The 23,384-nt window shown below is 45.2% G+C and overlaps 1 protein-coding gene across 1 annotated transcript in view; it reads right to left on the bottom strand.

The window, feature by feature from the left end:
- The window catches only part of stmnd1 (stathmin domain containing 1), a 43,140-nt gene that overhangs the window by 5,741 nt on the left and 14,015 nt on the right, over positions 1–23,384 (bottom strand). The window contains exon 2 of the mRNA XM_085988890.1: positions 1,092–1,254. Coding sequence (XP_085845016.1) covers positions 1,092–1,254 — 163 coding nt within the window. The remainder of the gene's footprint in view (positions 1–1,091; positions 1,255–23,384) is intronic.

The raw sequence follows: 23,384 nt of genomic DNA, 5'->3' as shown, positions 1-23,384 counted from the left end.
TTTATGTCTACCTGAGAGAACAGACGAGGCCTCGGTTTAATGTCTCAGCTGAAAGACGACACCTCTGACAGTGAGTGCAGCACTCCCTCAGTACTGCACTGGAGCATCAGCCTAGATTTGTGTGCTCTTTCTGGTGGTGGAATCCAGAACAAGGGTATTAATTTTAAAATTAGAACTAGGCCATTCAGGAGTGAAATCAGGCAGCACTTTTCCACAAAAAGGGTAGGGAAAATCTGGAATTCCTTCTCCCAAAAGGCAGTGGATGCTGGGGGTTAAATGAAGCTTTCAAGACTGAGACCGGTGGCTTTTTGTTAGGTCGGGGTATCAATGGATATATAGCAAGACGGGTAAATGGAGTTGAGGTATAGATCAGCCATGATCTGACTGAATGGCGGAACAACCTAACGGGCTGAAAGGCCGACGCCTGTTCCTATGTTCTGCTGAGGTACACAATGGTACCCAGACATTGGCTGCCAATTGTCTTGACAGTGATTTATTAATTTTGTCCCATATACTTATTTATTCATCAACTCGCCAGGTAAAATGAACTGTAAAAAGATGGAAATGACGGTATTACGCTGCCCAGCCTACTTCAACATTGATCTGGGCATGCAAAAATTTGAATATGTTCAGATGAATCGCAAAACCTCATAGTTGTTACTATTCTTCTCTTGTTACATTATGGTCCCAGCGCAAATGAGGCACATCGATCCACAATAACAATTTAAAAAATGTGTCCCTTTAGAGTAATCTGATTGGCCAATGGCACACCTTTCCAATTATTGGTGTCACTTTTTAGAAATCTCAATGTCCAGTAGTAATCATGTGCCTATTCTGTTCATCCCTTTGATTAAATTCATGCCAGAAACACCATAAATTTAGAATGAAAATCCTAGTATAATAGGCACATTATTTAATGGATGGGCACAATTAGCTATCCCACAATGCAACACATGTAACATATTTATACTTGAAGGCAAGGCCTTGATGACCTGAACACTCGGTCTATCTCAATTATGTATGAACAAGCGGACCGCAGTGCTGGATGTACAATACTTTCTATTCACTATGTTAATGAGCTCACTGCATACCATCGTTAAATCCATTTTGCAGTAACGTCCCATTTGGTTTCCTTAAAGGTGGCGAGGACTGCTGCACTGCTCCCGGCAATGTTATTAAATCCTCCTCTGACACTTTGGATCTAGGTGAATCGTTAATGACATTTAATTTGCTGCTTTTCCTATTGTTTTTAATCTAAAAGGGGAAATAAAAGATTTTGTTTCTGTTAATCCATTTGTGATTGAAGTGCTGTATGTCGAGCTCTGATGCTATTTGCTCTGTCAACTCCTATATTTACTTACTTACACCACTTTAGTTTTGTAATCAGTTCCATATATAGCAAAATGTTTCCTTACGAAAATAGACCATTAGACACATCCATACTCAGCAGGGAGGGGAGGGGGATTTTAGCTGCGAGTGCGTTTCAAGCAGGCGAGGTGTGGGGCCAACGCCAAACAACCCCTCCCCACTTTTCTGACATAATCAACTTGAGGCCAGGGTTATTTTAACTCCCGGGTCTGATTTACACTACGCCAGCCAGCTGCATACCCTAAATGGGCCGAAAGAGGCAGCTGGTGGCAGGTGGCAGGTGGCAGATGAGGAGTGGGTGGCCCGGAGGCGCTCAGCTAAGTCACGGGGAGTGAGGCAGGCGGGGCGGGGTGCGGGGGGGAGACTTTGGCAGAGTCTCGCAAGCCAGGGCCCCAGGACAACAAAGGCCCAGATTTTCCTTGTGGGTTCCAGGAGGAGCACGTGCAAGAGGAGCTCTTCTATCTGCAGATCAGGTTTCCCGGAGCAGGGCAGCCACAGCAGGGATTAAAATGACATTGGGCTACTAATGACATCATAGGACCCAGATTTGCATACATTAATGAGGCTCTCGTCTCAATCAGGTGGGTGCCTCGGATGCCTAAAAAAGGGACCAGTAAAGGTGTAACCTCGTGCACCACCCTTCCCAACCACTATTAATGCTGATGGCTTCAGAGGGAAAAACAGAGAAAACTAACGAGGGCCAACTTCAGGAAAAGCACTGGAAACTACTCCCCGACTCCCAAAATCAATCATAAGAACGTAAGAACATAAGAATTAGGAGCAGGAGTAGGCCATACGGCCCTTTGAGCCTGCTCTGCCATTCAATAAGATCATGTCTAATCTTCGACCTCAACTCCACTTTCCCGCCCAATCACCATATTCCTTGATTTCCCTAGAGTCCAAAAATCTATCTATCTCACTCTTGAATAAGCTCAATGACTGCACAGCCCTTTGGGGTAGAGAATTCCAAAGATTCACAACCCTGAGTGAAGAAATTCATCCTCATCTCAGTCTTAAATGGCCAACCCCTTATCCTGAGACTAAGCCCCCTAGTTCTAGACTCTCCAGCTGGGGGAAACAATCTCACAGCATCTACCCTGTCAAACCCCTCAGAATCTTATATGTTTCAATGAGATCACCTCCCATTCTTCTAAACTCCGGAGAATATAGGCCCAATCTACTCAATCTCTCCTCATAGGACAACCCTCTCATCCCAGGGATCAATCTAGTGAACCTTCGTTGTACCGCCTCTGAGGCATGTATGTCCTTTCTCAGATAAGGAGACCAAAACTGTGCACAGTACTCTAGATGTGGTCTCACCAAAGCCCTGTGCAATTGTAGTAAGATTTCCTTACTCTTGTACCCCAATCCCCTTACAATAAAGGCCAACATGCCATTTGCCTTCCTAATTGCTTGCTGTACCTGCATGTTAACTCTCTGTGTTTCCTGTATGATGACACCTAAATCTCTCTGAACATCAGCATTTAATAGTTTCTCACCATTTAAAAAATATTCTGTTTTTCTATTCTTCCTACCAAAGTGAATAACCTCACATTTCCTCACATTATACTCCATCTGCCACCTTATTGCCCACTCACTTAACCTGTCTATATCCCTTTGCAGGCCCTTTGTGTCCTCCTCACAGCTTACACTCCCACCTAGCGGCCCAGAAATTCGGGTCGGGGGCTTCCCGCGGGTGCAAGCCTCCGACCTGCACTTACCTAGCGCGCCGGCCGTTGAGCTGTGGACCCGCGTGGGAATCTGATCCTGGGCCTGCTCCAACTGCCGGTGTGCAGTGCTTGCATATCCCAGGGGCGCAGTTAGTTCGATGCGTCCCCTGGGATCACGTGGGCCATGGAGAGCCAATGGTAGCAGGGAAATGCCCATTCATAAAATTGACAGGAAGAGCTGTCAAAACCATAAATACTATAAGCCCCAAAACATCACTAAAACTTGAAATAAATTTTTTTTTTAAATCACATTTTTAAAATAACTATAAATTATATAAAATAACTATTTTAAACAATAACTTAAATTTTTGAAAAAATTAATTACATTTTCTAACGGGGCTAAAAATAAACTTACCTTTCTTTAAAGTATTTAAAAATAATAAACCTGTGGAAAAAATGTTTTAATTTTAATTAATTCACCACTTACCTTGTTAAAAGCAGGCCTTGCGCCTGCTTTTTATATGTGTAACTCCTGGAGACTTACCCTCCCGGAAAAATCTGGGAAAAAAAGGTAAGTTAAATGCGCACGCGCTGCCTCTCCGGCGCACGCGTTCCACCTCTGAACCCCTTCTTTCAAGGGAACGGAAGTTCCGGTTTCCCGCGCATGCGCAGTGCATGCACGAAACCGGCACTTGCATTGGGCCTACGGGTGAGTACCCCGTGCGTACTCACCCGTGGAGTCCCGAATTTCTGGGCCATTAATATAGATTGTAAATAGCTGAGGCCCAAGCACTGATCCTTGCGGCACCCCACTTGTTACATCAAACAAGCTCCAGGATGCCATGGTGACCCATGTCACCCTTATGTTAGCATTGCCACTGGACTCAATCGCCACACTGTGGCTGCAGTATGTACGATCTACAGAATGCAGCAACTCATCAAGGTTACTACGGCAACTGCTCTCTGCCCTTTGGCCTCTGCCACTGAGAAGGACAAGACCAGCAGTGTTGTGAGAACACTATCACCCTCAAGTTCCCCTTCAACTAACACAACATTCTGACTTGGGACACATAACACCACCATTCCTCCATCATCGCTAGGTCAATACCCTGGAATTCCCTACTTAACACCATCGTGGGAGCACCCGACAGGTATTGCAAGAGTTCAAGGAGAAGGCCCACCACCACCTTCTCAGGGTTAACTAGGGGTGGGTAATAAAAGTGGCCTTACCAGTGTGTCCCACATCCCAAGAACAAATACCAGCCCCCTCTCACCCCCATATGTCCCAATTTCATTAGGAACATAGGATAGAAAGAAATAACTTGCATTTATATAGGGCCTTATCACATCCTCAGGAAGTGCCAAAGTGCTTCACATCCAATGAATCTTTTTTTGTAGTGCAAGCACAGTTATGTGGGCAAATGCAGCAGCTAAGTTACAAACAGCAAGATCTCACACACAGCAAATGAGATGAATGACATGAGATGAATGACAGTTAAAGTGTTTTTGGTTGAGAGAGGAATTTTGGCCGGGACACTTCTTCTTTGAATTATGCCATCGGATTTTTAACTTAGAGTCATAGAATGGCACAGCGCAGACAGAGGCTATTCGGCCCATCATGCCTGTGCCGGCTCTTTGAAAGAGCTATCCAATTAGTCACACTCCCCTATAGTCTCTTCTATCCGAGAATATCAAAACAGGCAGGCAGTACCTCCTAATGACCATCTCCATTCACCAGCCCACTCCCAAAGGTCATAGACTTCTTTCCACATGGATTTCAAAACAAATATAAAGCCAGCGACTGAAGTAAAGAAAGTTGGTTTTGTTGTTGGAGGAATCAATCCAAGCTGGTTAACTAGGGTTTTAGAGTATTATGAATGCAATTAAAGTTGAATCTCCCTAGTGACAGTCCAATTAAACTTCTAGTATGAATTAGTTTTACATACCGGAGCCACTGAATAATTCAGATTGCTCAAATAATGCGTCATAAATTTACAGCTCGCTACAACTTTGTTCCTCATGAAACCTACTTTCCAATTTCAGGTCAATGATATAAATGAAACCAAACCAACTAATGCCCTAAAGGGAAATCACCAAAATTAGTACATTGCTACAAAGTCTTAAAGTGGGTCAGAGAAAAAAGTATGTGTGTCTGTATGCGTATGTGTGTGTGTATGAATATTATGTGTATATGTATGTGTGTGCCTGTATGTGTATATGTAGGTATGTGCACGTTGAGGGTGGAATTTTTCCAATGTAAACACCTCAAAACAGAAGTGTACACAGGAGTGACTGATAATGAAATGGCTGCTGCAATATATTGTTGGGGGAAAAACCTGCAAAACTGTGGTTAAAGTAAATTACAGTAGAATGTACTATTTTTTAAATTGATTAATAGTGTTGTAGCGGTTCGTGTAGATCGCCACTAAATAAGAGAGTTTGACTTCAACGAACTATAAATAAGTTGTTTATTTACAGGAACAGGCTAATTACAGCAGGTAAGATAGCAGGTAACATGGCTGACTGTAGGAGCACCGTGGTGTAGGTCTTGTCCCAGTGGGGACTCCACGAGGACTGAGTTCGCAGTCCTGTGGGGAGCGTGATGACGTCATCACGCTCTGCTGTGTTCCCGCGCTTTGGGCGTCACGTGATCGCGCCATCACGTTTGCCCGCGCTTGGGGCGTCACGTGACCGCGTCGTTGCATCAGCGCGTCTCCCGGTACGGAGGCTGGCCGTTGAGGCTGAGGTCGCGAGGCCGGGCTGTGCCGGTGCTTGCCGCGGGGGCGGAAGATCGCGTCGCTCCCGTCGGCTGGCCAATGCGGCCGAAGTCGCGGTAGGCCGGGCTGTGCCGGCGGCCGTCTTGGAAGACTGAGTCGGGCCGGCGGCCGGCGCGCGTGCGTCACGTGATGCGTGACGTCAGCGCGTTAGGTCGCCTCTTAAAGGAGCAACAGCCCAACAGGTAAGTTAAAGGGGCAACGGCCCCAACAGGTAAGTTATACATACATAAGTAAGTTAAGTACATACAGTTAGGTAAGTTAAAGGGAATTATGTGTCTCAATGTAAGGGACAACCAGTGGTACCGCCACATAGGCCCCCCCAGAATTCGCTTTAACGAAAGTCCAAGGATGAGATGGTCTGACGAGCTGGTGGTCGTGCTGTCTCGACTTGGTAGGCGAGGCATGAAGATGCTGCTCGTGAGCGGATCCTTACGCGCGTCGTGGCGAATAAAACGTATCCGTCAGGTGAAGGACCGTGGAGTTGTGCGAAACAGCAGGCCTTGTCAGAGTGACGGGCAGGTTGGGCGGACGCGGGCGATGTCTCCGTTGGCTGGTGAGCGAAACCTTCGGGAGGCTGGAACGCACGGAACGGTGCGTGCCATAGTGCTATGACATGAACACAACGGAGGGTGAAGAGTTGCTGCGTTGATCAGTGATCGGTGAGGCTAGCAACTTTCATGTGGCTGATCGCGGCCGCAGGATGCCCGTTGGACCCGTCCTCGATGTGTGCAACTTCAGTAGACGTTTGCGTTTGTTAAAGGGAAAACTGGAGAAAGGGCGGCAACGGTCCAGGTTGTTGTTGCTTTCAGGAGGGGTTAACTCTGCCTGGAGGGCGGCAACACTTGTAACAGTTGTAGATTTAGGAGAAAACAGCCAGGAGGGCGGCACGCTTTTGTTCAAGCCGAATCGTGTAGTAGCTAACACAACCAGCAAGCTGAAGGGCTGGTGCGTCGTCGGCGGAGAAGGAGTCATCGGTGTTCATAAGGGATGGGTTCTCGTGGTTCGCGAGGGATGGGTCCTTGTGCGCGAGGAGTGCGTCCTCGTGTTTTGCGGGGGTGAGTCCTCGTGGTATCCCCGCGGGGCGCGCTCCGATCTTGTGGGCCCGAACATGCTGTACCCCGCGCTTGGAGAGATGTATACTTGCTGTTGCTTTGGATGTAGAGGCGGACGATCCGTGTGGCGGTAGAAGAGTCGAATACGGAGACCGTGAGCACGTGCGTGGTCTGTGCCGCATCGATGTTCTTGGCGAACAGGGCTTCTACCTACATAAAGCACGAGGGAGACCGTGGCTCCCTGGATTGCGGTAGCGACAGCAGAATGGCTGATGCTTCCATAGCGTGCTTCGTTTGTGAAAGACGTTCACAAACCCACCAATTGTAGCACTGGTGGATGATGGTTGCCGTTGGTCGTGCTCTACCTCTGTGACATCGTTCGTGAAAAACGGGCTCACCTCCAAGCTGCGCTTCCATTGCGAATACGTACGCAAAGACGGGGTCGCTTTTGGTGGAATCGGTGTTAGGCGGTTGCTGTTCCGTGGTTGTTCGTCGGTTGTGCGTTGGTCGTCTTGAGTGAAGACGAGGTTCAGGCGCGCGTTGCTACCGTGAAAATCGTTCACGGATACGGGTTCACCAATTGTAGTGTTGGAATTGATGAGCTCCCGTACTCACGTCGTGGGGTCACCAATGTAGCGGTTCGTGTAGATCGCCACTAAATAAGAGAGTTTGACTTCGACGAACTATAAATAAGTTGTTTATTTACAGGAACAGGCTAATTACAGCAGGTAAGATAGCAGGTAAGATGGCTGACTGTAGGAGCACCGTGGTGTAGGTCTTGTCCCAGCGGGGACTCCACGAGGACTGAGTTCGCAGTCCTGTGGGGAGCGTGATGACGTCATCACGCTCTGCTGTGTGTTCCCGCGCTTTGGGCGTCACGTGATCGCGTCGTCGCGTTTGCCCGTGCTTGGGGCGTCACGTGACCGCGTCGTTGCGTCGGCGCATCTCCCGGTACGGAGGCTGGCCGTTGAGGCCGAGGTCGCGAGGCCGGGCTGTGCCGGTGCTTGCCGCGGGGGCAGAAGATCGCGTCGCTCCCGTCACTCCCGTCGGCTGGCTGATGCGGCCGAAGTAGCGGTAGGCCGGGCTGTGCCGGCGGCCGTCTTGGAAGACCGAGTCGGGCCGGCGGCCGGCGCGCGTGCGTCACGTGATGCGTGACGTCAGCGTGTTAGGTCGCCTCTTAAAGGGGCAACAGCCCAACAGGTAAGTTAAAGGGGCAACGGCCCCAACAGGTAAGTTATACATACATAAGTAAGTTAAGTACATACAGTTAGGTAAGTTAAAGGGAATTATGTGTCTCAATGTAAGGGACAACCAGTGGTACCGCCACATTGTCATGATTACCTAGCTCTCATATGTGAGTACATTAAATAACAATGCCTTGCTCTCACTGGCCCAGTTACACATCCTGCATGCACAAAGTTTACTCTGAAACTCAGAGCCCTACTGAGCATGTCCAGTCACATTCATGATGCATCATGCATGTGCAGTGGCACTCCAAATCTCAACGAACACTGGAGTATCTAGTGTGTATGTTGCCCATATTACCTTGCCATGCACATCATAGGCACCTAACACTGCAAGGCTACTGACCTGACCTGAGGCATCAGACTTGTTCTAGAAGTTGTAAGGCAGTTTCAATGCCAATCAAGATGCACTGTGCCATCTCCAGGTATTAGCCTGGAAATTACCACCACTACACCACCATTGGACCACCATTGGACCACCTCCTGTGTCACCCGTGGCTTAGTTGGTAGCACTCTCACCTCTGAGTCAGAAGGTTGTGGGTTCAAGACCAACTCCAGAGACATGACCACAAAATCTAGGCTGACACTCCAGTGTAGTACTGAGGGAGTGCTGCACTGTCAGAGGTGCCATCTTTCAAATGAGACATTAAACTGAGGCCCAGTCTGCCCTCTCAGGTGGACGAAGAAGATCCCATGGGACTATTAAGTGTCCTGGCCAACATTTATCCCTCAACCAACATCATTAAACAGAATATCTGGTTATTTATCACATTGCTGTTTGTGGGACCTTGTTGTGCACAAATTGGCTGCCGTGTTTCCTACATTACAACAGTGACTACACTTCAAAAGGACTTCATTGGGTGCAATGTGCTTTGGGGCGTCCCGAGGTTGTGAAGTCTTACTTGTTTTTTCTTTTCCTCATCTGGGTTTTGGTGAAGACAAGCAAGAAAGAAAGAACTTTGTTTAATATAGTGTCTTTCAGACCATCAGAACATCCCAAAGTGCTTCTCAGTCAATTTGAACATAGCAAGATCTCTCAAATAGCAAATGATCTTTTTGTGTTAATAGTTTGTTGCAGTAATTAAAAAAAGGGAAAAACAAAATTTACATCTACAGCACTGAATTATGCAAGTTGCATAATAGATATAAACAACCAGAAGATAGGTCTAAATCACAGCAATGATTTTAAATAACATCTAACTATCAAATACCTTGTTATACTTGTAAAGATAAGATGGATCTGTTATAGATTCAAAACAGCAACCTCTTCATGAAAAAGGGATTTGGGAAACCTTTGTTTGTGGAAGGAGAAGGAACATGTGCCATTTTAATCACAAATACCACTAGCACAATAATGCATTTTGATTTACATTAGCCAGGAAAAATATTTTTCAATGAAGGCAGCACTCCTTTGATAGCAGTTTATTTTACTATTCATGAAGAGATGCAGCTGCATTAAGCTTTTAATGAGGCAACAACATTGCAGTCTTTCCTACAAGAGGAAATATTTCTTTCGACACCGCACTATTGATGTAGATTTTCATGCATTGGGTAGGCAGCAAACAGACCACCCGTTCCGCCCACCCATGATGATGTCGGTGGGAGGCTCGAGCAATGTTTGTGGTCATTCCTCAGTTGAACACAGCAGGCGAGTTTGCCAGCGCTAATGGTGCTCTTTATAGGCAACTTGCTGATTGGAAGGGTGGGGAATCCTGTGGGGTGGTTGCCACATAAAGAAAGAACTTGCATTTATATAGTGCCTTTCATGACCTCAGGACATCCCAAAGCACTTTATAGCCAATTAAGAACTTTTGAAATGTAGTCACTGTTGTAATGTAGGAAACACAGCAGCCAATTTGCATACAGCAAGATCCCACAAACGGCAATGTGATGATGACCAGATAATGTGTTTTAGTGATGTTGGTTGAGGGATAAATATTGGCCAGGGAGAACTCCCCTGCTCTTCTTTGAAATAGTCCCCTGGGGTCTTTTATGTCCACCTGAGAGGGCAGACGAGGTCTCGGTTTAACATCTCATCCAAAAGACAGCACCTCCAACAGTGCAGCACTCTCTCAACGGAGCCACGGCTGACGCCCATAAAAGTAGACATGCAACCCGTAAAGGGGAGGTGCAGTTTTCAAAGGTGGTCAGTGGAGAATAGGCAGCATGACATCATCCAGAATCCCCCCGATTCCGCGACACAGCTGTGGAGGTGTTCACAGAACAAGAAGGAGGCACTCTTTCCTAACAATGAGCAATGGGTCTCCCGGCAATGCACCTAGCAGCAATAGAAAGAGGTGGCTGAGCAGGTCAATGCCAGTAAGCATAGTTTCAAGGACCTGGCTGCAGTGCAGGAAGAAATTTAACAACCTCACCAGGACTGCCAAGGCAAGACTCTCCCTTCATATCTTGCTTACTCTCTGTACCACCCTGCACCACCTTACTTTAGCCCCAGCAGTATTAATCCTTCCTTTCCCTGCTTCCCATGCCTCTCTTCCAATCACAAGGGGACACATTGCTACACCTCCTTCCACTTGCAGTCATACACTCGACACCTGCTACTGCCCTCACAGCTATATCCTGCTCTTGGCCACACTTGTTGCCTCTTTCTCCCACCAACATGCACATTAGGCTAAGCTGCTTCACACATCTTTAAAACACTTCAACAGGACACACACTAACCTACTGCCATTTTTCTTGCAAGAGAACTGAAGGGAGACTTCAAGAACAGGAGAAGGCCCCATTACACTGCGAATTTTGACACTAATGACGGAGCCAGCTGTTGTGGTGAAAATAAATTCACATCTAAACCGTGTAAAAGTAAAAAGATGCAGTTTATTATCAGAGCTCTGGGAGAAGCGTCTCAGACCCCGCGGTCTGTGTGAGCACCTTCTCGTTCTCTCTTGGTTGGTACAGCTTGTTATTCTATTTTCATCCAATCACATTATTGTAATACAATCACCTGATCATATTGTATTACAATAATCACCTGATCACATTGTATTACAATAATCACCTGATCACATGGATTCTTTTCAGTATTAGTAAAGGTTAGTTACATGTTACTATGCCTTTGGTCACAGGTCAAATTCCCATGACCCCTATATTCTGCTGTGTCTACAATTTTTAGCTAAAGCAGCATATTCCTTATCGCTGTCTTGTCCCACAGCTGCGTCTTATCTCTGTTTTGCAAAGTTTCTCTACACACTGTCCTTTGTGCAAAACTAGCGAAAGTAGCACAAAAGTCTTTTTCACATGAGAAAGTCTTTTTCATAAAAGAAAGTTGTTATTCTGAGAGGGTTCATTTTAACCCCTTCACAGCCATCGACAATATTTGCAGAGAGAAGACACACAATATTGGAGATGGAAAGGCTGGATGCCCTGCACAGCAGGGCGTTTCTGCATTATCCTTTCCTTTTCTCTTTCCACTTAACTAGAAAAGAGACTAGAGAAGCTAGGATTGTTCTCCTTAGAGTAGAGAAGGTTAAGGGGAGATTTAATAGAGGTGTTAAAAATTATATGGGGTTTTGATAGATGTAATTAAGGAGGTATTGTTTCCACTGGCAGGAAGGTCGGTAACCAGAGGACACAGATTTAAGGTGATTGGGCAAAGAACCAGAGGGGAGATGAGGAGAAATGTTTTTATGCAGCAAATGATGATGATCTGGAATGTACTGCCTAAAAGGCTGGTGGAAGCAGATTCAATCATAACTTTCAAAAGGAAATTGGATAAATATTTGAAGGGGAAAAAATTACAGGGCTATGGGGACAGAGCAGGGGAGTGGGACTAATTGGATAGTTCTTTCAAAGAGCCGGCACAGGCACGATGGGCCGAGTGGCCTCTTTCTGTGCGGTAAGATACTATGGGGGAAAAATTCAGTTGGTAGCGCCACCCGTTAGCACCTTAAGAGGGTGCTAAGTGGGGCGCAAACCAAGTAGCGCCTGGGCGCGGCGATATCTGCGGCTCTCGCGAAATTGACCGGACATTTTGTGGCGGCGCTAAGCACTACCGCCACGATCTCCTGCGCCGGCAGATCGTGATGTCAGTCGAGTGCGCAACGCCCCGGTAGCGCCCCGGACTGGAAATTGAGTGGCGCCCCCTGCCTTAGCGCCTGCTGCTAGCAACGACAGGTTGAGGGGAGCGTTTTGCAGTCGGGAAGGGACTGGAGGAGCGCTATTTAAAGGCGACCGCTTCCTGCCTTTTTTTGTTGGTGACATTTTTGCTCCATGCATTCTGAGAGAGAGAGAGAGAGACTTCTGGAGAGATTCTACACAGTGTGAAGGAGTTTTGGGTACTGAGCAGCACTTTGCAGGTTCATTTTGATTTGCCCTTCCTTGTATCTATTTAGAAGAGACTGTGGGGGCTGCACTCTGAGCTCTTTCCCTGGGTCTCTCCATTGTTCTTTCCAGCAGATTTGATGTACAGGCCTCTCCAGGCTGAGACTCAAGGCTGCAATGAGCAGGATGTGGATGGAGACCAAGATAAACCCTCCCCTTTAAGATAAAAACAGAAAATGCTGGAGAAACTCAGCAGGTCAAGCAGCATCTGTGAAGAGAGAAACAGAGTCAACGTTTCAGGTCGATGACCATTCATCAGACCTCCCCTTTAAGAACTGGCTGGCGCCAGTGTGTCTGTGTTCCATTGCTGACTGACATCACATGAGCTTCGCCAGCGCTGTGAGTTAGCGCCTCGCTCCTTGGCCTTTGTGCCTTAAGACAGGTGTGAAACATCTGATTTAGTGCTCCAATCACCTCCAGGGGCGATAAAAGCCAAGCTTGCAGTCGGAGGCGATAATTAGCGCCAGGCGCTAATCTTTGCGCCCGGCCGATAATTGCGCCCCAAATGGGGCGATAGCGAATTTCTCCCTCTATAACTCTCTTTTTCACACAATCAGTATGACAACCTGGTGCTATATTGTACTACTGCTCATCTGTTATTGCTTATCCTTCCTAATACGTGCAAACCCTTGCCCTCTGCTCTTGTTCTAGGTCCTTCAGATGACTCGGGCCCTGCGGCTGCAGAGACTCCCAATTGAGCAATGGGTGTTCCATCAAATTAACCAGCAACAATGGAGAGAGTTAGCTAAGCAGGTCAATACCAGTAAACATAGTTGCAAGGACCTGGCTGCAGTGCAGGAAGAAATGTAACCACCTCATCAGGACTGCAAAGGTAAGATTCCCCTTCACATTTCTCTGCAGCTGCAAGGGCAGTCTTGCAATCGGAATGACAGCATGTCTGGACCTTTACCACCCCCTCAACCAACGCCCATCCTGGTGCCAGAAAGCCAGCTGGGCCAGACTGCATCAACAGCTACTGAGTTGCTGCAGTCTGCAGTCAGGCACTCTCAGGTCCGAACTCTTAGAGGTCGCTGACCACAAGTATCTCAAGAGCCCTTAATTGACCCACAGCAGCCTTCTACCTCCTATACTGAAGCCACTAGGGAAGCACCTTGTAGAAACACTGGAGTAGATAAAAGAGAACTTTTAACAGGCATTATGGATTCATAATAGAGTGATAATTAATGGGCCAGTAATTCCGGTCCCAACACGTGAGTACGGACGGGGTACTCACGCGTGGGCCCGTTGGAAGTGCTGGATTTCAGCATGCACAGCGCATGCGCGGGAAACCGGCATTTCCTCCAAGGGTTTCAGAGGTCCAACACATGCGCGCAGGACTCTGTGTGCACGCGTTGAACTTCCTTCTTTTTGATAGGTTTGCCTGTGTGCAAGGGCCTGAACTTTTTACACATATAAAAAGGAGGCGTAAGGAGTGGATTCTTGAAGGTAAGTGGTCTATTATTTAAAATTATTACATTTTTTCCACAGCTTCATTGTTTTTAAGGACTTTACAGTAAGGTAAGTTTATTTTTAGACCCGATTTCTTAAAAAATTATTTTTTTCAAAACTTTTATTAATTGTTTAAAATAGTTTTTTTTAAAGTTATTTATAATTTATTTAATTATTGGGATGTTTTTTAAAATTTTATTTAAAGTTAAACTAGTCTTTTGGGCGCCTGTACTTTGAGTTTGACAGTTCTTACTATCAAACTCATGAATGAAGTTTCCCCTCCCCTGATTGGCTGCACAGTGCTCACCTGATCCCAGCCGGCACATCGCACTAACTATGCCGCTGGATCAGGTAAGCACATCGCGCCGACATCTGAACCGGGCCAGTGACAGGAATTCCAAGCAGGCCCAGGCTTCAGATGTCGGCGCGCCGGGTGAGTGCACATCGGGGGCTTGCACGCGCGGCAAGCACCCGATCCTAATTTCTGGCCCAATGTGTATAAGTAAGTAAAATAATAAACATTTTCAAAATCTGTGTTTCTGTAGTAGCTGTTGAACCTGCAATGTTAGTTGACATGAATATTAATATTGGTCTTTTGAGTGCATGCAATTTAGTGGCAAACATTTAAAGACTGAGACCACACCTGGAGTACTTTGCACAGTTTTGGTCTCCTTTTCTAAGGAAGGATATAGTTGCCTTGGAGGCGGTACAGCGAAGGTTCACTAGATTGATTCCTGGGATGAGAGGGCTGTCCTATGATGAGAGATTGTGTAGAATGGGCCTATACTCTCTGGAGTTTAGAAGAATGAGAGGTGATCTCATTGAAACATACAGGATTCTGAAGGGGATTGACAGGGTAGATGCTGAGAGGTTGTTTCCCATGGCTGGAGTGTCTAGAACTAGAGGACATAGTCTCAAGATAAGGGGTAGGCCATTTAAGACTGAGATGAGGAGGAATTTCTTCACTCAGAGGGTTGTGAATCTTTGGAATTCTCTGCCCCAGAGGGCTGTGAATGCTGAGTCTTTGAGTATATTTAAGGCTGAGATAGATTTTTGGACTCTAGGGGAATCAAGGGATATGGAGATTGGGCGGGAAAGTGGAGTTGAGGTCGATGATCAGCCATGATCTTATTGAATGGTGGAGCAGGCTCGAGGGGCAATATGGCCTACTCCTGCTCTTATTTCTTATGTTCTTAACGAAGTTTCAATAGATTGATCCCAGGGATGAGAGGATTGTCCTATGAGGAGAGATTGAGTAGATTGGGCCTATACTCTCTGGAGTTTAACAGAATGAGAAGTGATCTCATCGAAACATATAAGATTTTGAGGGAGATTGACAGGGTAAACGTCGAGAGGTTGTTTCCCCTGGCTGGACAGTAGTCTCAGTATAAGGGGTCGGCCATTTAAGACTGAGATGAGGAGGAATTTCTTTACTCAGAGGGTTGTGAATCTTTGTAATTCTCTAACCCAAAGGGCTGTGGATGCTGAGTCATTGTGTATATTCAAGGCTGAGATAGATTTTTGGACTCTAGGGGAATCAAGGGATATGGGGATCGGGCAATGATCTTATTGAATGGCGGAGCAGGCTCGAAGGACCGTATGGCGTACTCCTGTTCCTAATTCTTATGTATTCAAGGATGGAAGGACTAGGATGACTGTTAATGGAGGAGATCAAGGATTTTTTTTTTAATTAAGTGCTCTTCAATGGGCTTCTGCTGAAGAGCTCTGGCTGCAGGCAGGTGTTGGAGCCTCCCACTTCCTCGCCATTCTCTATCTCATCAGGTTGTCTCCCTCATTATGCTGAAGGTCTTTGTCCAATGGTGGCTCCATGTATTGTCCCCATTGTCAAGCAAGGTTTTGTAGAATACAGCAAACCACTATCGTACAGGACAATCTTCATGGGCTGTATTTTAGGAAGCCATTAGACCTATCCAGGCAGTGAAATTGTTGCTTGAGGAGTCCAGTGATCTGTTTGATGAGGCCTCCAGGTGTGTCATAGAAGGAGGCCATTCAGCCCATCGAATCGGCGCCAGCTCTTTCGAAGAGCAATCCAGTTAGTTCCAGTCCCACTGCCCTGCTCTTTTCCCATATCACTGCAATTTTTTCTCCTTCAAGTATTTATCCAATTCCCTTTTGAAGGCTATTTTTGAATCTGTATCCACCACCCTTTCAGGCAGTGATATTCCAAATCCTAGCCGCTTGTTGCGTAAAATAGTATTTCCTCATGTCGCCTCTGGTTCTTTTGCCAATCACCTTAAATCTGTGCTCTCTCGTTATCGACCCTTCAGCCATTGGAAACAGTTTCTCTTTATTTACGTCTATCTAAATCCTTCATGATTTTAAACACCTCGATCAAATCTCCTCTTAGCCTTCTCTGCTGCAAGGAGAATAACCCCAGCTTCTTTAGTCTATCGACATAATTGGCTTCCCTCATCCCTGGAACCATTCTCACAAATCTCTTCTGTACCCTCTCCGAAGCCTTCACGTCCTTCCCAAAGTGTGGTGCCCAGAATTGGACACAATACTCCAGCTGGGGCCGAATGAGTATTCTATATATGTTAAGCATAACTTCCTGGCTTTTGTACTCTATGCCTATATTTATAAAGTCCAGGGTCCCATATGCTTTATTAACTGCTTTGTTAACCTGTCCTGCCACCTTCAAAGATTTGTGCACAAGCACCCCAGGTGTCTCTGTTCTTGCACCCGCTTTGAACTTGTATCATGGATCTGATTGTATACATATATACACACACACACGTGTATACATACACACACACACACACGTGTATACGTATACACACACACACACACACGTGTATACGTATACACACACACGTGTATACATATACACACACACACGTGTATACATATACACACACACGTGTATACATATACACACACACACGTGTACACACACACACACACGTGTATACGTATATACACACACACACACACGTGTATACGTATACACACACACGTGTATACATATACACACACACACACGTGTATACATATACACACACACACACGTGTATACATATACACACACGTGTATACATATACACACACACACATGTATAATATATACACACACACACGTGTATACATATGTATACACACGTGTATACATACACATACACACACGTGTGCATACATACGTGTACACGCACACACATGCATACACCCATGTGTGCACACACACGAGTACACATGCATGTATACATACATATGCACATACACGTGTACACACGTGTATACATGCATGTGCACACATATACATACACATGCACACATACATACACATACACACACGTATACATACACATACACACGTATACATACACACACATGTATACATACATTTACACACACGTGTATACATACACATGTACACGCTGGTTCACACACATGTATACATAAACATGTACACATGCATGTATAAATACACATGTACACATGCATGTATAAATACAGGTGTACACACACATGCACACAAGTGTACACACATGCATTTGCACACGTACACATACACACGCGTGTACACACACACGCATATGCATATACATGTTTACACACACGCACACACAAGCGTACACACACATGCATACACACATAAGTGTACACACACCCGCGTACATATATACACACATAAACACACGCCTGTATACATATACATGCGTACACACGCGTATGCATATACACGCACGCACACGAACACATATACATGCAAATGCACACGTACACATATACACACACTCGTACACGCGCGCATACACATACACGCAGATACACGTACACACACACACACGAGTACACATGTGCACACGCATATACATACACGCATACACATGTGTATACATACACATGCACACATACGCACTCGTGCGCGCGCACACTTGCACACGCACATGTCTACATACACGTGTCTACACACACATGCGGGTACACACACACGTGTACACATGCACACGTGCACACGCACACGTGTACACATGCACAAGTGCGCACACACACACGTGCGCGCACACGTGTAAACACACCTGCGCACACATGTAAACACACGTGCGCACATGCTCGAGCACGCACACTCGCGTGTGCTTACACACGTACACACGCTCGTACATATACATGCGCGTGCACACACACGTTAATAAACATGCGCGCACGCACACACATGTCTATACGTGTGCGCGCGCGCGCATATACATACACGCGAGTACCCACGCACGTATACACACGCGCGTGTATGCACGCGCGCACGCATATTCGTGTGCGCGCACGTACGCATACGCGCGCACACGCACGCGTGTATGCATACACGTGTGCACACATGTATACATACACGTGTACACACACATGTATATATATACACGTGTTCACACATGTACACACGTGTTCACACATGTATACATATACATGCATACACACATGCGTACACATACATGCACATGCATGCGTACACATACATGCACATGTACACATACATATACATGTACACTCGCGCGTGCATATACATGCAGATACACACGTGTACACACACACGTGCACGCGTGTCTACATACATGCGTACACACATGCACATGTGTACATGCACGCACGTACACACACGCGCCTACATGTACATGCACGCACATGTGTAAACACGTGCACACACATACATGCACACACACACGTACACACATCTTTATAAACACACGTGCGCACACACACGTCTATACGTGCGCATGCGCGTATGCATACTCACGTATATACACAGATACATACATATATACACACACATGTATATATACACACACACACATACACGTATATACACACGTACATACACGTATATACACACGTACATATACATACACGTACATATACATACACATACATGCGTACATATACACACACGTGTACATATACATACATACACACACACGTACATCTATACACACACACGTACATATACATACACACACACGTACATACACACACGTACATACACACACGTACATACACACACACGTACATATACACACGTACATATACACACACACACGTACATATACATACAGACACACTCACACATACATATACATACACACACACGTACATATACATACACACACTTACATATACATACACACACACGTACATATACATACACACACATGTACATATACATACATACACACACGTACATATACATACATACACACACGTACATATACATACACACACACGTACATATACATACACACACGTACATATACATACACACACACGTACATATACATACACACACGTACATATACATACACACATACGTACATATACATACACACATACGTACATATACATACACACATACGTACATATACATACACACACGTACATATACATACATACACACACGTACATATACATACACACACACGTACATATACACACACGTACATATACATACACACACGTACATATACATACACACACACGTACATATACATACACACACACGTACATATACATACACACGTACATATACATACACACACGTACATATACATACACACACGTACATATACATACACACACGTACATATACATACACACACACGTACATATACATATACACACACGTACATATACATACACACACACACACATATACATACACACACACACGTACATATACATACACACACACGTACATATACATACACACACACGTACATATACATACACACACACGTACATATACATACACACACACGTACATATACATACACACACACGTACATATACATACACACACGTACATATACATACACACACACACACGTGCATATACATACACACACACACACGTACACATACATACACACACACACACGTACACATACATACACACACACACACGTACACATACATACACACACACACACACACGTACACATACACACACACACACACACGTACACATACATACACACACACGTACATATACATACACACACACACACACGCACATATACATACACACACACACACACATGTACATATACATACTGTGAGCTATGGGGGCGGTTTGTGGTGGATGGACGGTATGTGGCCACCAGATGGAGACAAAGTCCCCCTCTCACTCCAATTCAGGTGAAGGCCACACCCACCTCCAACACACCTGAGGCAAATCTACCCATTAGCTCAGGAGTTCAAAAGGCAAACTAGTGCGCCCCTTCAGGGCCAGTGCCAGAGGAGAGGGCCAGTACCTGAGGAGAAAGCCTGGACAAGGCTGCTGTTGGGGCCCAGCTTGCAGCTGCCACAGAGCGGTCTGCTGTTGAACCTGGGTGGAATATTGTTTAGTTCTGAGAGCCTGATGTGATCCCTGGACCGGCTGAGAAAGATCCAGTGGTAAAGTAACCCTGACTTATTGTTTTTGGAGAAAACTGATTTAAGGACTGCCTTCCTAACCACGCAGGGCGGGTGCTGGTTTTGTTCTTCATTTTTTCTTTTTGAACGTCATATGTTTTTGGATGTTGCCAGACGTGAACCTTTTTTCCCTGTTTTCTAAAAATAAAACACAGCTAATGCTGGTTTTCATTTACCAATCTTGTGACTGTGCTCGTGTCCTCCACCCCCCCGCATCAATACACCCTTCGGTTTAGGTGGTGGTTGATTACAACACCAACCAACACACACACACACACGCACACGCACACGTACACGTACACACACACACGTACATATACACACACACACACGTACATATACATACACACACACGTACACATACACACACGCACACACACACACGCACATATACACACACACACGCACATATACACACGCACATATACACGCACATATACACACACACACGTACATATACACACACACACGTACATATACACACACGTACATATACACACGTACATATACACACACACACACACACACGTACATATACACACACACGTACATATACACACACACACGTACATATACACACGTACATATACACACACACACACACGTACATATACACACACACGTACACGTACACACACACACGTACATACACACACACACACACGTACATATACATACACACACACGTACACATACACACACACACACACACGCACATATACACACACACACACGCACATATACACACGCACATATACACGCACATATACACACACACACACGTACATATACACACACACACGTACATATACACACACGTACATATACACACGTACATACACACACACACACGTACATATACACACACACACACGTACATATACACACACACGTACATATACACACACACACGTACATATACACACACACACGTACATATACACACACACACACACACACGTACATATACACACACACACACACGTACATATACACACACACACACACACACACGTACATATACACACACACACACACGTACATATACACACACACACACGTACATATACACACACGTACATATACACACGTACATATACACACACACACATGTACATATACACACACACGTACATATACACACACACACGTACATATACACACACACGCATACATATACACACACACGTACATATACACACACACACGTACATACACACACACACGTACATACACACACACACACGTACATATATACACACACACACGTACATACACACACACACACACACACACACACACGTACATATACACACACACACGTACATATACACACACACACACACACACACGTACATATACACACACACACACACACACACACACGTACATATACACACACACACACACACACACACACACACGTACATATACACACACACACACACACACACACACGTACATATAGACACACACACACACACACACACACACACACACGTACATATACACACACACACACACACGTACATATACACACACACACACACGTACATATACACACACACACACACGTACATATACACACACACACGTACATATACACACACACACACACACACGTACATATACACACACACACGTACATATACACACACACACACACGTACATATACACACACACACGTACATATATACACACACACACACGTACATATATACACACACACACACACGTACATATATACACACACACACGTACATATACACACACACACACACGTACATATACACACACACGTACATATATACACACACACGTACACACATACACACACATACATATACACACACACACACACACGTACATATATACACACACACACGTACATATACACACACGCGTACATATACACACATAGACACACACGCGTACATAAACACACGTACATATACACACACACACACGTACATATATACACACACACATACATATACATACACATACACACACGTACATATACACACACACGTACATATACACACACACACACACGTACATATGCACACACACGTACACACACACACACACACGTACATATACACACACACACACACGTACATATACACACACACACACACGTACATATACACACACACACACACGTACATATACACACACACACGTACTTATACACACACACACGTACATATACACACACACACACGTATATACACACACACACACACACACACACGTACATATACACACACACACACACACGTACATATACACACACACACGTACATATACACACACACACGTACATATACACACACACACGTACATATACACACACACACACACACACACACGTACATATACACACACACACACGTACATATACACATACACACACGTACATATACACACACACACACGTACATATACACACACACACACGTACATATACACACACACGTACATATACACACACACACGTACATATACACACACACGCACACGTACATATACACACACACGCACACGTACATATACACACACACACACGTACATATACACACACACGCACACGTACATATACACACACACACACACACACGTACATATACACACACACACACACGTACATATACACACACGTACATATATACACACACACACGTACATATACACACACACACACACACACACACGTACATATACACACACACGTACATATACACACACACGCACACACACACGTACATATACACACACACACATGTACATATACACACACACACACACACACACACGTACATATACACACACACACACGTACATACACACACACACGTACATATACATACACACAAGTACATATACATACACACACGTACATATACATACACACACACGTACATATACATACACACACGTACATATACATACACACGTACATATACATACACACGTACATATACACACGTACATATACACACACACGTACATATACACACACACGTACATATACACACACACACGTACATATACACACACACGTACAT

Source organism: Somniosus microcephalus, chromosome 5 (genome assembly GCF_052327205.1).
Source record: "Somniosus microcephalus isolate GS21.2 chromosome 5, FLI_Smic_1.0, whole genome shotgun sequence".
In the NCBI taxonomy this organism is placed as follows: domain Eukaryota; kingdom Metazoa; phylum Chordata; class Chondrichthyes; order Squaliformes; family Somniosidae; genus Somniosus; species Somniosus microcephalus.
The sequence above is the reverse complement of the archived record's forward strand: the minus strand, read 5'-3'. Positions and strand labels throughout refer to the sequence as shown.